This window comes from Molothrus aeneus, chromosome 12 (assembly GCF_037042795.1).
Source record: "Molothrus aeneus isolate 106 chromosome 12, BPBGC_Maene_1.0, whole genome shotgun sequence".
Classification (NCBI taxonomy): Eukaryota; Metazoa; Chordata; class Aves; order Passeriformes; family Icteridae; genus Molothrus; species Molothrus aeneus.
In genome coordinates this window covers 14751367-14768055 of record NC_089657.1, presented here as the reverse complement: position 1 = coordinate 14768055, position 16689 = coordinate 14751367, and the positions used below count along the sequence as shown (strand labels likewise).

Below are 16689 nucleotides of genomic sequence, written 5' to 3'. Positions count from 1 at the left end.
GAGGAAGGTGCCAGTGATGAGCTACTCAATTGTGAAAACATCTGCAAAATGACCACAAATTAAAGGCAGTCCAGTATGAGAAGAGGGGAGTTCCATGATGGAGAAAACATTCCACTGTTTAGTTCCCTTCCTGTCCCTTTGCCCTGTCTTTAACTTAAGAAGCAAAGACGAAGCAAAATCTCCTTGGAAATCACCCTGCATCTGACACGCTGGGGCCTCTGTTCCAGCCTCAGTTATTTTTCCTCTGTTGCACATGGGAGCAGGTTGAATGTGTCAGATTTAATCACCTCTACACAAATATCATCCAGGGTCTCAGCTGCTGTGTCAGATTTGCCGTGTGAGACTTGGCTGAGACAAACCCTTCCAGGTGCCAGTTGCACAGGACCTCACCTGCTTGATATGGTTCTAGACCAGAGATGAAAGCTCAATATGGTCCTAGAGCAGAGGTGAAAGCAGATAGCACTGCCCCAAATGTCCTGAGAGCACTCTGCTTCTCACCTTCAGGCAGCACATGCCTCAGCAACTGGCCTAGTACAGCCTGGGCCAGGCATCTGGCAACTCCAAAGTGCTTACACACTTGAACTTAGTAGGACCAGAGACAGGAGAGATGTGACCTTCCTGGTTAGTACTCAGTCCACATGCTGGCTGCTGGACTTCTGGAAAGCACAAGAGATCACAATTGTTACCCACATTACGAATAAAATATTGCTTTTATTTTAGTGAAGTAACAAAGCTATTTACAGATACAGTAACTATACATTCCAATTGAAAAATAGATTGTGCTCAAAATTGTTAAAGCAAGTCACACACAGTCTGTTAGGAACACAAACAACCTCAAACCTCCCAATTCCTTCAGCTCCTGTCTGATCTCAGGAAATCAGTTTGTTTTGTTCTGAATGATTTTCTGCTGAGTCTCAAGACATTCCTTCAGCTTGTCTTCAGTGAGTGTCAGCCTCTGCTCCAGGATGGAAACTGTCTGCAAAACAAAGTAAAAGCTGCTGTTGAGCTACTGACAGAGACACACTGCACACTGTACTCTCAATAAAATGTGCCCAGTAAAACACTAAATTCACAGGAATATTTTGAGGCTGGAACTCCAGTGTCAGTATTCCAGAAGGGCAGAGCCCTTCATGACTTCAGAGAGGAGCAAGAGCAGACAGTGGGCACAAAGCCCTCCTGCAGACAACACCAAGCACCCATTTCAGCACTGGCTCTGCATTTCCTTTCCTGGACAGGTTCATGAGGCACCAGACACACTTCTGCTAACGAGACACAAGTTTTAAACAATTTTACTCAGTTATGGCTCTGATTTTATCTCTTTGCTTCCAACCATTTCCTCCCTTCCCTCAACACCATGGGTCTGCTGTAATTAAAACACTCAAAACTTGCTGGACAAGCACCACGACAGGCAAGAAAACCTTCCCAGCCCGAGACAATGCAGCAGGAGATGGAGGGGAAAAACTCCCCTCCAAAAGTGGCAATATCTTCCTCAACATAATGCCTACATTTCTTTGTGTAATCCACTTACCCTACAAAGGATTGCTCTCTTTCTCCTGGAGCTGAAGTCATCATGTACAGGATGCACAGGAAGAACATTTTAACCACGTGGCAATAAAAGCTTCTGCTGAAAACCTTTTATTGATCACTCCAAGATAATCAAGGGCCCCAGCTATGCACAACCACTTTCAGCTTCCAGAGACACCAGAATGGCTGATAATGGGCGGTGATGATTTAATGCTTTAATATCCATAAACTTATCAGCAACGATCGATAGCTTCACATTTTGGGCATTTTTACTGCATAAATAACATCCTCTGCTAAAAACAAAGGATGCTCAGAACCTTGGACTTTAATAAAGTAATTCAAATAAACTTGGACAACCGCTGTTTGTATAGCAGTTATACATAGAAAGCCTTTTAATAGCACATTTCGTAAGCACATCTCTAAGTGCCTGACAAAAGCAAGCAGGTCTCATTATCCCCATTTTACAGCTGGGGAAACGAAAGCACAAAGAGAGGAAATAGCTTGGCTAAGGCCACTTGAGACTAAGAAAAGTCTGCTGTAAAATAATTTGGGGAATGAGACAAGTTGTGGGGGAGAAAACAGACATAGTAAAAACAACTGCAGGCATAAGGCAAAGCCATCTTGCAAGACTGCATCAAGGAAGTCAGGAAGGGCTTGAGGTTGTCCAGTGCATCATAATGCACCCTTTTCTCCTCCCTAAACACAGTTCAAAGCTTTTTCTAATATATTTCTTAATTCTGACCTGTGACAAGGCAGAAGAGCTCTGCTGCAGCTGTAGAAAGCTTCACCTGAAAGAATAAACCCTGCATTGTCAAATATTCCATAGGCAACAGCACCAGCTGCATTTAAGTTTTTCCCTCCTCTACTTCCATCCCTTAGAGGCACAGGAACTGAAGTACACAGAGAACCAGAAGAAACATTGTGGAGCCAGCAGGTAACATCCCAGGTGCCCCAGAGCCAGCAGGAGCCCTCCCATCTATTCAAAGGAGAGAGGACTTAATCTTTTCCATATCCAGCCATGCCATTGCCTAGTGACTGTCTTGGAGACCAGGATAAAGCTACCAAGGGCAGAACACAGCAGGCCAAATGTCTATCAAGGGTTTACAGCAAAGATCTTATCCTTTAAGCAACCAGACAGAGAATGAAAACCAGTAGGGATCCTGGCTTTTCCATCTAAAAAAATGAACTAGTAACTCAACACTCCAATAAAAAGAGAGAGAATGAAACACTGCATCAAATTTCCTTGAGAAAGATAACCAGCTGAATTAAAGGCCCAGTCACACTGCCCTGCCAGAAGCAATGCCCAGATCCCTCCTGGTTCCTCTGTTCCATGATTTACTGCCACCATGATCCTGTCAATAGGAGTTAAGAGCTGTTACACACAGCACCATGAGACACAAGTAAAGCAGCCTTCACAGAGTGTTGAATTTGTGAGAAAGCTGTAAGGAAAATGTTTATTGGAATGGAAATTGCACGTAAGTATAAGCAGAAACTTGCAGTAAGTATTTTTTGGAAACTAAAAGTGGAAAAGCAGCAGTCAGAAATTAAATTCAGGAAGACCAAAGTAGGAATCAATGACTCTAGTCCATTTAGACTTGAATATATGATGAATATAAATAGACAGGGCATCTGATATCCTAGGAAGGTAAGGGAAAGCACAAATACTACCCAGTTGCTCTAAGTGCTATATTGCAACTTGCACAGAAAAGCTCTTTTATTAGCACCTGAAAGTTTTACAATATTTCCATGCTGCTATTTATAAAGCAAGTCATTCTCAGGAGGCAAATGAAACTGCACCCATTCAACTCCTGCATGCTTTTGCTATGGCTTCTCAAAGATGACAAACCAGCAGTTAAGCCAAGGAGGAGACCATTGTTAGCCAGATCCAGTGAGGATTCACCAGAGCCCAGTCTGCACTCTGAGGCAGGATCTGGGATCTGGGCTTCCTGGTGTGTCAGGAATTCAGTACATGTCTCCATTACGCACCAGGGAGTAAATGCTGGATAATTTATTGAAGTCCTGGCTCAAATTGGCTGAAGGACAACAGCTTAGGCTTAAACAAGAAAAAAAGACCGAGCTATTTATTTTTTAAGGAGTATTTTTGACATTGCAGTAATGTACTGAGCATTACTATGGGCACTAGAACAGAATACAGGAATTTTTCACAGAAAACTTAAATCACTTCTACCAACACTTCTGGCAACATTGGTTTTTTTGTTTTGTGGTGTTTTTTTTTTTTTTCAATGTTGAGTCTGTGAAGGTAAATGAAGACCAATCTTCTCTTTGGAAACATTAATGAGAAAATATGGAGAAATAAAAAGTTGCCTCCAATTTACTTTAAAATTCTGGGGAATATTCACTCCCATCCTCCCCCAGGACACCTGAACTGAGGTCCCCAGTAGTCATGCTTGCTTACCTGATGACAAGCCCCTTATGCCATTACTCCATGTTATTTTTACAACCCAAATAACAGTGATTTGGGATGCTGTTCCAAGATGCTCTCATGGTATCTTTTCCTTAGCCTCTCTTAAACGTGTTTGATTAAGCAGCAGAGACAGTTCAAAAGCCACTGGTCTTAGGGCTTCTGAAGCTTCTGCAGCAGCCCTGGAGGGGCTTTTGAGGAGGACAGATAAGGGGAACCAGGTGCTAACTGAATGCCAAAAGAAACCAGTTCCAGCAGCATCGAAGGAAACCTGAACAGGAGTCCAGAGCCAGGGAGCAGAGGTCAGCAGCAAGGCTCTGGAGCAGCAGTGGAGCCCCTGGCAGGAGAGATCCAGCCAGCCAGATGGGCTAAAGCAGGACAGCCTGGAGCTGGGGGCAAGGCAGGCAAAGAATAACTAATGGAGTAACTGATGCTCAGCTCAGCCTGCTCAGGGACACTCTGCAAGGCCAAAGGTGCAGCACAGGGCCTTTCCAGTCTGCAGCCACAGTGGCTCTGAGTTAGCCATGGAATAGCACAGGGACAGAACTGCCTGACTGAGCACCAATAATCACGGAATCCCCCCCAAAAAAGTATGGACACAGCAGTTCCTCAGAAAAGTAACAACAGCTTGGCTGAACCTACAAGGGATACGATCCTGCACAGTGACTGCACCACAGATGTGTTCTTGGCTCTGTGCAAGAAAAATAGGACACTTGCACTTCTATTCCTGTTTCTTCATAGCAGAAAATCCCTCTCTCCATTGATCTCAAAGGAAGCAGAAGTAGTTTTCTAGCTTTACTTAAAAAGATCCTCAAAAGTTTGCTCCACTGTTTTTTCTAAGCATATGCTAAAACATTTTGCAGAGCGCTAACATATCAAACAGCTCAAAGAAAAAACATTATTTCCTCCTCTTCAGATTTTTCTTCCCTATCTGACATGTTAATTTATGAAGACAGCATTTTCTTTTCAATTTATAAAAAAAATCACCCACAATAAGCACACAACAAATGCAGAAGTTTTTAAGTTTCTGCACCCACACTTTCTCCACTCCACTGTGTGGGTACAAGGCAGAACTTAGGGATTGATGGTTTTTAAAAGGTCCATTGAAACCTACAGATTGCCCATAAATTTACAGACTAGGATTTGTCACATTTGACCTGGAGTTGCAGGTCAGAGAGCTCTGCCCTCTGTAACAAGCACGGCCAGTGCAGGTGTGCTCTCAAAGATGCCACGCTGCAACTTCAAGTGATTTTCCCTAAAATTAGCAATTTCAGAGCCCACTTTACTCCCAAACATGAAGTACATGAGAACTGCATCATAAAAATGCTGCCTTAGCATCCAAGGGGCAGCCAGGTAAATTAAGCTTGGGAGCCCTTTCTCTAAACTATTGCAATGAGTGAAACAAACTACATGGGAAGGGTTTGCACTGGGGTAGCCCTACCTACCTTTTACAGGAGAAAAAAACCCCTTAACTCCCACCACTAATCACAGTTTACAACTCCAAACTGCAGCTGCAAGATGGAAAGGCTCATGAGAGAACTTATGCAGAGAGTTCAGGCATGAACCTGTCTGGCAAGAACAGATTCTCCTCCTCCTCCTATCCCATGCTGGGTTTTGCCCCAACCTGCAGCCAGTGCCCCTCACCTCAGCAGCTGCACTTGGACCCCCAGAGCAGATCCCTGCTCTTACCAAGCACACCTACAGAGAGCTGGGCTGCTCTCCTCAGTGCCAGTTGGAATTTAACAGCTTTGAGATGGCACCCAAGTCAGCTACACTTCTGCACCTCTGAAGCATTCTCAGAAGAGCTGGCAGTTCAGATTGAGTGAGGAGAGAAGTCTCATCTCACAGTAGGAGAAGGCATGAAGCTTTCACAGAATTAACACTTTATCTAGCAAACAAATGCCTGCAAGGACCAGCCTGACTCCAGTGGTCAAAGCCTTAACCTCAGAGTGGGTTTTGGTTTAAAATAAAATGTGGGCTATTTCTAACAGAAATTATAACTCCTCATGTGCTCAGATTAAAACAAGAGGTGCTACCCCAAACATTTAAAATCAGGTCTGTAGCCCCTGACCATCTCAATGGCTCTGAAGGCAAACTCTAACATGAATTCTCATAAAACCTATTTGCATAGGATATTTCACACCAGGTTGAGTTAGTGAGTGAAGACTCAGCACTATCCCATTCTCTAATTCAACACCATGAATTTTCCTGGGTTTACTTTCTAACTTGCTTCAAATTCTACAAACTTATTATTATTCCTACAACACAGTTAGCTCCAATGTGGCTGAACAGGAACATCTTGGTCAGTGCTGCTGCACAGATTTGAGTCAGGAAGCTCCACAGAGCCCTCAATGCAGGTTTTGCACATCCATCCGAGGTTCACTGTGGGGTCACATGGATTAGGAATACATGACAATGCCTGAAGAAGGACAAATGCCAGCACTAGCCTGGCCTCATCAGGATCTGCTCAAGTTGTATTGCTAAACAACCTCCTTGTCTGCTCTCTAGTGCAGGGCATGAGTTCACAGTCCCACCCCTCTCTTCATCCACCATTCAGACATCCATTACTGAGGACACTTGAAAAGTAAAGAATTTTCTCTGTTTAGCAGCCTGAAGCACTGCAAGAAGGAAATGGTTACTGAGAAAACTCAAAGCCAGTGCTCAGCTACCCTCCCCTTGGAATTAAAATGAGAGTGGTGAGGTCCTGGCCCAGATTGCCCAGGGAAGCTGTGGCTGCCCCATCCCTGGCAGTGCTCAAGGCCAGGCTGGATGGGGCTGGGAGCAACCTGACCTGGCAGCAGGGCTGGAACTAGATGATCTTTAAGGTCCCTTCCAAACAAACCATTCTATCATTCTCAGCTGCCACCTCTCCTTCCACCTCCCAGCACACCTCACTTTCTGCAGAACTACCAGAATTACAGTTTACCAACCCTTTCACTAAATTATAGCAGCAACTTTGGGGTAATGCACAAATCTCCTCCAGGGGTACTCAGCACAGCAACAAGTGATCACTTGCAATGCTCACTGTGCTTTTTACAGTAGGAAAAGCACACAAGCATACACAAAAATTCCAGTACCATCCAGTATTTGCCAGAGCAAGCAGCATGATCAGTACCAGTATCACAGTGACCAAAGGGACCCTGGGGTACAGAAAAGGTTGTACTTTGTATTAAATCAATCCTAGCTACAAAAATGAGCCACAGGCTCTGCCAGTTTCATCCACACAGGGTGGAGACACAAGGCACACAAGCCCTTTGCAACTGAGTCTTTGCATTTACAGCCCTCTGAGTAGAAATGTTTCATCACACGTTGCTGTTGCTTTAGTCTTGACAGCTGATCAGCCAAAGCTAAACTGATGGCACTTGCATCAGATCCTGCACGTTTCTGCAAGGGAATGGCTGATGGCTTCAGTGCAGCTTCCTTGCTGCAGAGCTCTCACCTCTGGGGCTGGGCCAGCACAGCCAAAGGAGTCAGGAGACTCTCAGTTTCACAAAAAACCACAGCTAGTCAGAATGAGCTGCAAGAAAATGTCCAAACATGCACCATGACAGCAACTGCACAGTACAGAGGTTAGAACTCCAAGTGACCAGAGGTCTTCCCCAACCACAAAGACTTCAAAGCCTTCCCATATCCGTCCCCAGCCTCTGAGAGGATGCAAATCACTCACCTAAATGAACTCAGCTGCTGGTATCCAATAGCTGAATAACAACTTGTATTAATCTTCAAAGTCTGCTTGTGAAAACAAATTGTGGGAGGTGTTTAATATTCCTTCCCATTGAGGGAAAATGGAAGGTGAAGGTCCTGTGAACATCCAGGGAGAGGATGAGCACTTCTGAAGAGCCAGCCTTCAGAGGGTGCCCTGCTAAGACAGCAACATCCCTCAGAGTGCATTTAATTTAAGCAATCTTAGAAAGGAGAAAAATGTATCTGCATCAAGATTTTATAAAAAGCGTATTTTGGAAGTAAATTTCAGGGGGAAAAAATACGTTGCTCTGCTGAATGACACAGAGGACTGGCAATAACCAGAGTACTTAATTTGTTTTGAGTGAGAGATCAAAGCTACTGAATCTCTAAGAGATGGGTCTGATTCACAAGAAATAGCCTCTATGTCTTTTAAATTCAGATTTAAAAACCAAGCCCATCTGACACTCCACAGATTTTCAGATGAGAACTTTTTTATTAGTGTTTCACATTTCAAACTATTTCTCTTGGAATAAAAATTACTTGCAGTTTTTCTCCTGTATATTGGGTCCATTGGTATTCAGGTCTTGAGAGCAACACAGAAACCAAGATATTTGTGCACAGCAAAGGTAGAAGCACTTGGGACATGATCCCCCCACCACTGCCAAATATTTCTTCTTGACTTGAAACTACTGAAACCATAAAGCATATATTTTACTAAACCAGTTGCTTAATTTACATTCAGTGCCTCTCAAAAGAGAGACCACATTCATCCCTCACCAACACAGGCTTGAGACCACATCTCAAAAAAGGAGTAAAAATTTGATTTTACTCACTTTCATTACCAAGCACTGGACACACAAACATTTCCAGTTTTAATTAAAAAGCAACTTACTTCTGTCCAAGTCTTTTTTATGCTAGAAAATAATTTAGAAAAATTCTTTCTCCGCCTGCAATCTTTTCTGGAGTGAAATAATCCTTTAATCTCACATGAGCTAGATTGTCCTTCAATTCAGGCTTTGGATTATTTTACAGATTTATCAAGTCTTCTCCATTTCACTGTGTTGTTTTCTCCCAGCTTCAAGGCAAGATTAGTTTGGGGAAGCATATAAAGCCATTTCCTGTGGGTGGATTATCGCAGCTATTTATGAATTTTTATGCTAACCTGGTTCTGAACTCTTCCTTTGGAGAAGACATCTTCCTTCCCACATAAAACCAGCAGTTTTTGCCTCAGTGCCTGCTGCCCACAGATGAACAGAGTGAACACAGCAGCTGGAGGTGTTTGGAGTGAGGACAAGAGTACATTAAACTGTTTGAAGATGATCACAGCAAATGCAGCCAAGACAGTTACTCACAGATGATCTTTTCAGAAGGGCAGCTCAGCTGTAAATGCACCTGAACCAAGCTAATCTTTGATATCTGCTACATTTTTGTTTCAGCCAAAATACACCTTTCTGTGCCAGGTTATCCAAGAGAGAAAAATCACCTTGTTTTCCCCTTAAACTTAAATATTCACCCCAACTCTTCAGAGATACTGAGATCCAGTCCTCAATATAAACAAATAAATTGATGGACAGTTTGCATTTTCATCTTGGGCACATCTCTGAAATGGCAGTAGAGGATTTTTAAACACTGAGACACTGACAAGAGAATAAGCTGCAGGAAAGGGAGGAGCAAAGCATCAGTATCATACATTTATTATTCTCATCCTCCTCATTCTTTTGCCAGATGTGAATTGCCTGCTCTCCTACAGAGGGGAACCAGGGCATCAAAAGTAATCCAAAACTACTGGGAACAACTGGCTTATGTCCAGGTCTCAACTTCACTCTTGAAGGCAGCAGAATTATTAAGCATATGCTACTCTCCTGAAAGAGCCATGTAAGGCCAAACACAAACTGCTGTTAGGAAAAAATATGAAGACCCTGTCAGGTCACATTAGCCCAGTTTCTTACAAATAAAATGAAAGAGATCCTGACAGAGCTTTGGGGAGGGGGAGGAAAAAAAGGTTTAATTGAATTAAAGACCAGTTGAAAAAGTTGCCAAAACTTTAAAGAATCCTATCAACAGCATAAGAATGAAGCTTAGCAAAGCCTCTATTCACTCTCATGGTTACTGGCAGCTGTGATACACAACAGCCACTGGATTCTTCTGATCCATCTCTCTCTGATAAGAACTGAAGTGCCCAGCTGAAGGAGCAAGTCTGCTTCAGTGTATCCTCCTGTGCAGGGCACACCACCTCCACAGCCTCAGTGATTGGTGACTGGCTGGAAGAGACCTCTGAATTGAACAAAAACAATCTCACTCAATCAAAGCACATGACATTTCATCTGGAAATCTACTACCAGCAGAGGAAAGGTACTAATAATTGGTGATGCAGCTTCAAGTGTGCAGCTCAGAACAAAGCTGTGTGCTGGCAAGGGATGACAGCCCACAGCTGATGTCTTACTATCACCTCTTTCAGCAGAAATTGGAAGTATTTTCTCTCCTTCTCACTTCTACATGATACCAGGTTTAAACCTTGAAATGACAGCTACAGAAAAAATATTAGGAAAGTAAGTTTGGCTTAGATCTGCATAATTTCCCCAAGTAGTTTATTACAACTTCAACCTTCCCCCACTGGTACTTTACATGATGGCAACACAGCCTTGCATCTACAACAACAATGAACACAGGAACTCAAGGTACCACATCAGAAATTAATCCAAGCTCCCATGGAGCTAACAGATGAAATTTTTGAGAAGCCCATGGATGGCTATATAATTTCTGGAAATCATTCTCTTTCCCTTCAAGTGGATGGCCCTGTTTATGCCCTTAGAGTTCTCCTGAAACACAAAATACTCAGGAATTATGATTTTAACAGAGCACTAGGAGCATCTTCAGCCCTTCTGAAGAGAAAATAGTGACACCTGTTAAGTGTTGTTTATGAAGGCTTGTTTTGAAGAAGCAGTGGTGTCCTCCTTTCACAAAGAAGTCAGCAGGCCCAAACCTGACACACACATTGGTTTGAATCTGCTGCCTGCAGGGAGCAGCACCCATTTGTGCTTTGGCAGAAATGCCTTGGAAAGACAACCAGCCCCACACCAGGCACTGCTTCCAGTTCCCTTGGGTCTCTGCACACCACAGCTCCTACACCAGAGCACATCCAGCTGCATCAAAGAGGGGTAACAGTGGCTCTGCTGGAGCTGCACTCCCTTCTCCTACCAGCCCAAGGTGAAAAAGCCAAAGTTCAGACATGCAAGTCAATGCCTTCCACATCTGCCTTGCTACTGCCCACATCCCTCCTTCTGAGGTGCCTTTTTTATGCCTTAGTGCAGGAATGAGGAATTCTTCCAGGCTCATTTGCTAAAGTTTCTTTGGTGTCGGTTTGTGTTGCTTCTACATATCAAAACCTTGGCATGAAAGCAGCATGTGAGAAATACTTACCTGTACAAATGCATTAAAATGGTGTTAAATACAACATACACAGACTAGAACCAATGGGAAATTAAGTGCTTCAAAGATGGTAAAAATGCTACAAAAAAGGTAAAAGGTTGAAGAACACAGTTACTCAAGGCAGCTTTTTGGTTTTTTACTATTTCAGGGCTACTTCCAATTTTATCCTATAACTTACTAATTTATTCCTCCCCCACTGATCTCAATTTCTCTTTCTGCTAGGTTTAAAACAAGATTTAGAATTTTCTACAGTTACACAATATCTTCAACAGAGATATTTGCATTGCTTATATTTAGGTTAAATCCCACACGTACTGTTTACTGCAATACTTGCCTCCTCTAAACACCTATGAAGTTGAAAAGGAGCCATTACACATCCATGATCAGAAATGTGGATGTGATTAATGTAATGAAAGATAACAATCACATTCCAAGCTTACTAGGGAGACGTAAAAACAGTATTAAAATATCTTGTGTATACATTGGATTGCTTTTTACTCACAAGTATGAGGGCCCAGTGTCACACAAGATTTCCCTCCCCTCCTCCAGTGTTCAGTGTTTTAAAGATCACAGCAAAAGTGCTTTTTTGCATTTCTGCCAAATGAACTTAAATACCTTTTGGGTTTCATCCTACACTATTTTAGACTGCTTATAGTTGTGGCATGTTTTTTTAATCCCTAAAACAGCCTTCAATCTCCTGATGGGCCCTCCAACCCATCATGTTACACTCTTTGACAAGTACTTTGACAAGTTAACTCTCTCAAGAGCAGAGAGCTAACTCAGACTACTAATCAGTATGTTAAACACCAAGAGTTTAAGACCTACTTGTTCTTCCTCAGAAACAGTATTGAAACTCACAGAAAAACCCTCCCAACAGATTTTTCCAACCTATCACCATAGTCTCAGCTACAGGAGACCTCCAATGTTTGCCATTCCATACTTTCTCCCTGCTTCTCACATACCTCAGAAAAAAAACCACAATGAAATTCAGGTCCAGCCCACCAGAAACAGTATTTCTCCACAATGAGCAGTTTAGTTAATCAAAAACACTTCTATCCCCAAATTCTTATTAAGTGAACATATTCTGTGATGATCACCATTCATGGCTGGTTCTCTTCAAACATTGCTTATTGACTCCAAGAAAGAACTGTTTGTTAATGTTTTAGCAAGGGATTAGTTGTTTGTAGCTGTGGGTGAAAAACATGTTCCAGCAAGGAGGCACAGAAGGGCCCAGACTTGTTAATGGGAGGAGGATTCTGCAGAGATTGGACTGTGTAGGTGACTGCAGGATGGGGGAAAGGAGCAGGATCTGAACAGAGTTCACCTATGGGCTGTGGTGTAACGGAGGAGGGAAGAGAGACACACATTATTCACCAAAACAGAGTTGTTCTGCCAACCACTCCTTTAGGCATCACCTTAGATAAACCCTGGCTAACAGCACAGTCTATCAGAGCTGCTCCAGCAGCCTCTACCACGCTGCAGCACAAAGAAACTGGGGAAGAGCAGGGCCTAAGGTGGAAGTCGGTGTGAGGAAACTGATAGAGAGAAGCTGAGAAGCAGATGATGAAAGACTTATCAAAATACTACTAAAAAGCAGAGGTTTTGAACTAGCCATATTATTATTCTACGAAACTATTGCAAAACATTCTCAATTCTTCCAGTCACAGTTACCTTGGTCAATAACAAATTAAAAAGCAAATCATACCTGAGTCAGAACATCCAGCTGTCCCATAATATGCTCCAGAGTATTTGCAAGACTGGTCTCCTCCTCTTGCTGCTCATGGGTCCTAACAGAATCCTGAGTTTTTGTTTTCTTATGATGAATGCCACCATCCATTTCTGACTGCTAGAAAAATAAACAGACATGCTCTGCTATTGCAATGCAAATAACTGCACAAGGATTGCTGCTCCATGGAGGGTAAACAGTAAAGGACAGTTTATGCTGGGACAGTCTATGCTATTAAAAACAGGGAAAGGAGGAAAGGAATTGTTCTTGCCACAGCTGGAAAAGGAAAAGCTTCTGCTGACTTGTGTGCCTGCTCCAGGTGGAGGGTGGTTTAGTTGTTTTCTGGGGGGGTTTTGTGTGTGCTTTTGGTGTTTTTAAACTCCCACCGGGCAAGGCAAACCTTTGATAAAAATCTTGAGGCAATCCTGTAAGGTTCAAGTTTTCTGTGTGCAAAGAACTTTGGTGTGCTCTTGTGGCACACAGGCACAGACTACAGGTAAGTGAAGATTTACTGGAGCTGCTTAGGGAAGCACTACATCCCAGTGACAGGAATTAAGTAAGCTACCCCAGAGGAGTCTGATTATTGCACTCCAACAGTGAAGTTAAAGCCTCTCTCCATGTTTGGTAGTTGAAAGTAGGCAGACATTGTACCATAGTTAAGTTCAGCAGAAGCAAGATGTCCCAATATGCATTGGAACTGTTTTGATTAAGTAATTTTAATTTTGTTTATATCTTGAACTGGTTTTCCTCCTCAACGAGATTAAGAACAAGTTTACTTTGAAGTTTCAACTGTTTTAGTTATGCAAGCTTGAATATTTCATTCAGAATAAATTAAGTTTGAAATACACAAATAGATCTCTACTAAAGAACCTATTCTTCTTTCCTTTTCTTTCAAAATGGTATCTTTCTTGTAGAACAAACACTATTTGCATTGTTTACCTGCAACAGTGCCAGTAGAAGCAGTACAAAGAAGTTTAGCTAAAGGAGGTAGCCAACTGGTTAAGCAACTACAGACTTCAGTTTCTCAATTTACACTAATGGACAAAATTTGAATTGAAAGCCAAGATCACAGCTCTCAAAATACTTCTCCATAGCCCAATCCCTGGTGCAGCTCCATCCCATGCACTTATTACTCACACAAAGTTTACAAATCAACAAAGCAAGGAATTCTGACAGATTGAAAAACAGTCTCCAAAAGCTCTTCCACATGTACTTTTTCTAAGTAGAAATAAAGATTTGCCTCTGTCTCTTCTCTCCTATGCAACTGCAGGAATGCATTTCTCACCAGCACACTACTGATTTACCTGCTCCTTTCTGTATTTGATGCCAGATGTGTGCAGATGTGCAAATAAACTGCAACAAGACCAGCTCACATAACTTTAACCACCAAACTGTTCAGTACATCATGAAGATATATACATGCATACAAAAAATTCATATCTCATATATTTAAAAAATATACATCAAAACCCTTGGGCTGATGGGAGCCACTGACTGAGGCCACATAAAGGCTCCCAAGGCTGAGATGCACCTCAACAACACAGGCAAAATATGCAATAAGTAGTACAAGGAGCAGAAATGTGAGTACCTAGGGAAGGTGGAGACTGGAGGGGGTGAGCAAGAGAAGAAGAACTAAGAGGCTGCAGCAGCAGCTTGGACAGGAGAAAGCCTTGCTGCTGGCCACCAACTGCTAGTAAGTAGGAGCTGACCATTCTTCCAGACCCTGCCCACCAAACCATCCTCCTACAGCTAAGCCTCACATGGCCAGTTCTGCACAAGGAGCAGGAAAGAAGGGGAAGGTTTAAGCAACAGCTGCTTCACAGGGATCACTGTGCTCCACCACAGGCCAGGGCTGCAGCTGGGTATCAGCCACACCGGCCTCTGCTAATTTCCTTCCTCCCACCTGCTTGAATAATTTGGATTGTCTACAGGCCCCTGGCCAACACAGCCCACACTCCAGGTCACACAGCATGGCAGCCACACTCCAGCTACTCCTGTGCTGCAGGAAGCCAAAGAGCCACACATTGCTCACTGATGCATTGATTTAATCAACTAAAATATGTTCTTGCAGAGATGAGATCAATCCAGTCTTAAAAACCTGCTATTTGCTGCTTAAATTTAAAAGTGAAAACAAACAAAACCCACAAATCACTGCTTTTCAATAGGTAACTAGCATAAAAAAAACATTTTCTTTCTATTTTAAGGCTGACTAGCTTATGCTGATGATGTAACTTCAGGCCAGTCAATCATGGCACAGCAGAAAATTTTAGTGAGCTAACGCTGCATACAACCTGCACTTAAAAACCCCAAATGATGATGAGCTATCCTCTTCAAAACCCATTAGAACAAGCTGACTCACAGAGCAGAAAAATGACTGTAGCAACAGATTTTCTCCATCTATCTTTATAGCATATGTCAGACAGCTTTTCATAAAAAGCTTTGGGGTTGAACTCTGAGTCTATATTCTCTTTGTTACAGTTCACAAAGTGTAAGAGTCTGGCAAAGGCAATACTGCAGAGATGTTCCTACACTGATGTTTTAGGGGTCAGGTGGTCCCTCATCATGTCAGGTTGAAGCCAGAGCTGTCAGATGCCATATTCTGCTGCTCACCTCAGAAGCTACATACCACTCCCACAAAAAGCCACCTCCAGAAAGGCCATGGGGGCTCCTGAAGGCAACAGCCCCAAGAACAGAAATATATCTGCATTTAAAAACAGAAACATGACAACATGGCATACTGTCCCATTTCAAACAGCACAGCTGCTTGAAAGGCTCCTTACTGCCCATCAAGAAAATCCCAAAGCTGCAGCCTTCAGCAGTGAGGTTCTGAGTCAGTGCCTGTGTCTAAAGCAGGGACACAGCCAGCCAGCAAATAACCACTGGGTCACAGCAGCCACTTCCAAAAAGGAGGCTTCCAGCTGACCAAGGTCTTTGACCATTCAGTTCTGGAAGTGTGCACCTAGCTGAGGAAGAACAAAGTTGCCTGCAGGCTGAAACATTTTCAAATTTTGTAAGAGCAGACTAAATCAGCTGTTGTTCACAAGAATGAATAGCAAACCCCTTAGAAACACAGAGCCTTAGAGAGAATCCAGGAGCCCTTCTAGAGACAATTTTATATAATCTGAGCCAGCCATCAGGAATTTAAATTCTAACAGGTTTAGAAAAACACTGCAAAAATACAAAATTGTGTCAGTCTCAGTACCAATGACCATCATGATTACAGGCAGTGACACCTGTGCTTTTATCTGACTCACCTGTGGGTGAAGTGCCAGCTGAATCCTGGCGACAGGCACCAGGAACAATGGCACTGCTGCAGAGGTTTAATTCATTTCAGTCAGAGTTCAAGTGTACAATTTATTTGGCACCACAAACAAATGTCTCTGCCATTAAATATCTTATTACAACATCTGTGTATTACACCCTGGGAGCAGAGCAAGGAGCAGCTGAACATTAAAGGAAGAAGAGATGAGCAGCTTCAGAATACAATACAGATCCCAGTGACAAAGGGAAAACAGAAGTGATTTATTTATAGCAACCACTTAAAGACAGCACAAGGCAACTACTTGGGGGAAGGGGAAAATTAATCAGCCTTCATTCCAGAGGTCTCTTAGTGAGCCTCTTATGAAAATTGTTCTGGCTAAACAGCATCCTGGCCAGCAATTACAGTGATGATCAGGGGTTGGGGGGCAGGTATGAGCTAAACAACACATGTGCATCTGTAGCAAACTGCAGGAGACAACTAAAAAATGCCATTTTGCTTCTTAAATGGTGATCCTCAGAAGACATATTGATACAATAACCACCCACCTCAGTTTTACACCTACTAATAAAATGTAGGATTCTTATAATTCAGTCCAGAAGAAGTATTTCTTCTTCCTTTTCTTCACCTCTCTCCACTGGAAGG

At 42.8% G+C, this 16689-nt stretch overlaps 1 protein-coding gene across 4 annotated transcripts in view; it reads right to left on the bottom strand.

The window, feature by feature from the left end:
- Positions 1 to 691: 691 nt before the first annotated feature.
- Positions 692 to 16689, bottom strand: part of POC1A (POC1 centriolar protein A) — a 53403-nt gene continuing 37405 nt past the window's right edge. For 2 of the 4 annotated variants that reach the window (XM_066558315.1, XM_066558313.1), the window contains exons 10-11: positions 12765 to 12902; positions 692 to 976 (exon numbers count right to left, since the gene is read on the bottom strand). In XM_066558315.1, coding sequence (XP_066414412.1) covers positions 878 to 976; positions 12765 to 12902 — 237 coding nt within the window. In that variant the 3' untranslated portion in view covers positions 692 to 877. Of the gene's footprint in view, positions 977 to 12764; positions 12906 to 16689 lie in introns of all 4 variants that reach the window. The other 2 variants (XM_066558311.1, XM_066558314.1) reach the window with 1 other exon arrangement.